Raw genomic sequence first — 3902 nt, 5'->3', positions numbered from 1 at the left:
ATGTCAAAACAACCGGTATACGTATTTTCTAGCTTTGTATCGCTTACAAGAACTAAATGAACACATGCCGACCATGCATTTGTATAGGCGATTCACGCTCTGTGGGCTCCGTAATGGCGGACACGAGCGCCGTTTCCTAACTTGGTCTATACTAACTTTGGGCACGCCATGGGACCAGGCCAGAATTACAGAATCCCCCTTAGTTTTAAATGAATTAATGAATGTAACTTACTTTATCTTTGCATGGCCGGAAAACGACAGTCGATCGTTATAACACAGGTGTACGAGTTACCATGTATCTTACTTTGTGTGGTTTTATTGGTTAAGTTTTATAACCGGCTCCTCACAGGTCGCATACTACATAACGTCAACCACAAGTAACAGCGAATCCACCATCCGTCCCTTTACAATTCACCACACAACTGGTATCATCAGTAACTTGATGACGTTGGACCGTGAGAACGGTGTGACGTCATACACGGTTCAAGTTGTAGCGGTGGATATGACGTCAAATGTAAACAATCCAAGAATTACTTCGACAAACGTAAGAAAACAATTTGGATTTTTGGTAAAATATGCTTTTAAATAAAGATTGCTTGTTAAGAAAACTTTTAAATCTGAACGAATGTAACTTATTTATCCTCACTTGACGGGGCAACAACAGTCGTGATAACACGTGTGTTTTCTCGTGCTCGTTTACAAGTTACCACATATTTTACTTTGTGGGGAATTGCATTTTCATAAGGCCGACAATTTTACAACCCTTTAGTTTTAAAAGTCGTTGTTTTCCAATATTGCTTATTCGTTACGTTTCGCAAGTTAGTTTTTGACAGCCTCCAAATTGCAATGATCAGTATTAATTACACTTATTGCTTATTTTCCCTCTAATTATCGCGACGGATACAAAGACGACGTTGATAAATTGAATTCCTAAGACCTTGTGACGTGCAGGTCGTAGGGGAATAACCGCAAGTCGTTAAAATGCGTTTCTTATCATAATCAGGTTGTGTGAAAGATCGATACGTCTTTTGAATGCTTATAAATACCACGCCTCGCGTTGCTTTTAATAACTGAAACCATTTTTCATAATCTGTGTATTTATTTTTAGTCTTCATGAAATTTACATCACTTAAAAAGTTTTCTTGTGATTTATACCATGCACTTTATATTCAAAGTCAAAATTTTATTTCACAAGATTTTTCACAATCTGTTTTTTTATTCTTAATTTTCATAAAATCAATCATACTTAAATAAAAAATAACTATCGTACTGTAGGTTAAGATGGGATAACTTTCGCACACAATATCCAAATATCCTTATCCTGTTTTTAACAACTAACAACGCTATTTTAGAGTCACGAAAACACGGTTATATATTTCTGTAAATATTCTTTATTTCTATCAAATGGGGAACGATAAAAAAGAATGAAAAGACATCCCATTCTCCCCCACCCTACTGTATAAAATATACTAAACATTTAAGATTCCCATAACAATTACATTGTTATAAAACGCCAACTAAAACATTTTATTTCCAGGTCGTCGTTTCAATCCTCGACTTCAACGACAATCCCCCATTGTTTGCCGAACCTTTCGTCCAAGTATTTGTAGCAGAATCTGCAGCACAAGGTTTAAAATTAACTTTTATTTTCATAATAATAGTCCTGCTGGGAAGATGGGACACCTTTAGCACATAATATCCAAATATCCTGATCGTGTTTTAAACAATTAACAACGGTCCATGGGTCATAAGCATACAGTTTTATAATTCTTTGAATTTTATTTGTTTCTACTCAATGGGACAAGGAAATAAAATGAATAGGTGCATTATCTTCTCCCACCCTATAGTATAGTATGGTGTGGGAAGACGGGACACCTGTAAATTCTATTTTCTCCTTCAATTTGGTAGTAAGCAAAAAACATTTAAAGAATTATTAAACTGTATGTTCACAGCTCCTGTGCACCGTTGTTAAATGTTTAAAACACGATCACGATATTTATATATTATGTGTTAAAGGTGTCCCATCTTCCCCCACCCTACTATATATAATATTATTTTTTTATTTCTTTTTGATTATGGTAGCAAAAATTTAAAAATATTTAAAACCAAAAAGACATGATATCGACAAAACAATAGTTGTTAAAAACTTATTTGAATTTAATTTAAAGGTTACGTCATATCGCAAGCTACAGCACAAGATATTGACCAATCGTCTGTTATAACTTACTCATTACAAGAAACAAGCAATTCCGATCTTTTCCGAATTAATCCGAGGAATGCCGAAGTCACCCTCGGGCCAAATGGTCTCGATCGAGAATTACAATCACTATATACGCTTTATGGTGAGTAAATACATATAGCATAAGTTTTTTGTTTATCTTTTTGAAAACAAAAGTGAAGATCAAATTAATTAAAACAACGAACAAAGAATTAGCATAAAAACGACAGTAGATTGTTTACCCTCACATAGCGGGCCACTGACATTCGTTATAACACGGGTGTTCTGTTTCATACAAAGTTACCATATGTGTAACTTTGAGGGCGACTGTTTTGGAAAACTTGATTATTTTAACGTATGGCTGACACATTAGAGAAGCCATTAGATACCATAGGGTTCGAGCAAATGACAATCTTGCCCAAGAACGCATACGCCAACATTGGTAGCAGCGACGAGCCTTGAACCCGAAAACTATAGGACTAATTATAAAAACAAGCTAAACAACTTATAGCCGTTTTATTTTTAGTTGTAGCCGCTGATGAAATCCACCAGTCAGTAATGGAGCTCCTAATACACGTTGTGGACGTTGACGATAACTACCCGGTATTTTCCAAATCGGAATATGTATTTTCAATTACTGAAGGCTCTCCTACACCACCTAGCAGCGGTCGATATATTGGCTCAATCAAAGCGACCGATTTCGATGAAACTTCACAGATCACGTATTTCTTTGGCAACGGTACGTTTTATAATAAAAGCAATATTTGTATAATGTTTATCACCTAAGGTTTCTTGTTTTGCGACAGTGTGATATATTACAGCAATAGTAGCGATATTTTCAATCTCGTTTTAAGGAGAATAAATGTAACTTGCTTTATCCTCGCGTGGCCAGAAAACCACAGTCGTAACAACACGGATGTTCTGGTTAAAGCACCTCGTGTCAGTTTAAAAGTTACTAAGTATGTTACCTCGTGAGTATTCACATAGATACACGCATACGCGTGTCCACAAACTAACCGTGCGAATTTTGTATTTCCTTTAATTACTTACACCTAGCCTACCGTACTGTGAAGTTATTTCGACAGGATTGCTATTAGTTAAAAACTATATTTCGTTTTAGGAAGCGACTTCGGTCGTTTTGTTCTTGATCGGCAAACTGGTTCTATCAGGTTAAATCCGCTTTATACCGGTTCGTTTGACCGGGAAATTCAAGATTTTTACTCGTTGATCGTCCTCGCTTCTGACGCCGCAGGTTTGTCGTTTTGTTGCTTGTTATATGTTTATTCAACATAGATACCGTTTACACATATATAAATGAATGAATTAGCGTGGCCGGAAAACGACAGTTATCACACGGGTTTAACACCTTGTGCCAGCTTACGAGTTACCATGTATGTTACTTCGTGGGTGATACATGCAGGGCACACCGCAGAGGCGAGGGCATACATCAACATTATCGATATCAATGATAATTCACCAATATTCCAACACCACCCCCCACGTGTGCAAATCAATGAAGACGTCACTATTGACCATTATGTTGCTACAATGCAAGCAGAGGACGCAGATTTGGGTAATTTAATATTTTTAATCCAACTATTTCTTTTGCATAAAAAAACTGCAAAAAAATATTTTGCATAAAAAAACTGCAAAACGTGAAACTAAATAAATTCTTTACAAATAA

General features: G+C 36.0%; 1 protein-coding gene across 1 annotated transcript; it reads left to right on the top strand.

Moving 5' to 3' along the window:
• Positions 1 to 329: 329 nt before the first annotated feature.
• LOC108950744 (protocadherin Fat 4-like) lies at positions 330 to 3838 on the top strand (the record flags this gene model as incomplete). The annotated part of the gene is made up of 6 exons (XM_018816770.2): positions 330 to 544; positions 1538 to 1628; positions 2169 to 2342; positions 2745 to 2957; positions 3339 to 3470; positions 3639 to 3838. Coding segments are annotated over exons 1-6 (912 nt in total), but the record flags the coding sequence as incomplete, so codon positions are not given.
• Between the last annotated feature and the right edge of the window lie 64 nt (positions 3839 to 3902).

The sequence above is a fragment of the Ciona intestinalis genome, unplaced genomic scaffold, assembly GCF_000224145.3.
Source record: "Ciona intestinalis unplaced genomic scaffold, KH HT000749.1, whole genome shotgun sequence".
Taxonomy (NCBI): domain Eukaryota; kingdom Metazoa; phylum Chordata; class Ascidiacea; order Phlebobranchia; family Cionidae; genus Ciona; species Ciona intestinalis.
The sequence above is the reverse complement of the archived record's forward strand: the minus strand, read 5'-3'. Positions and strand labels throughout refer to the sequence as shown.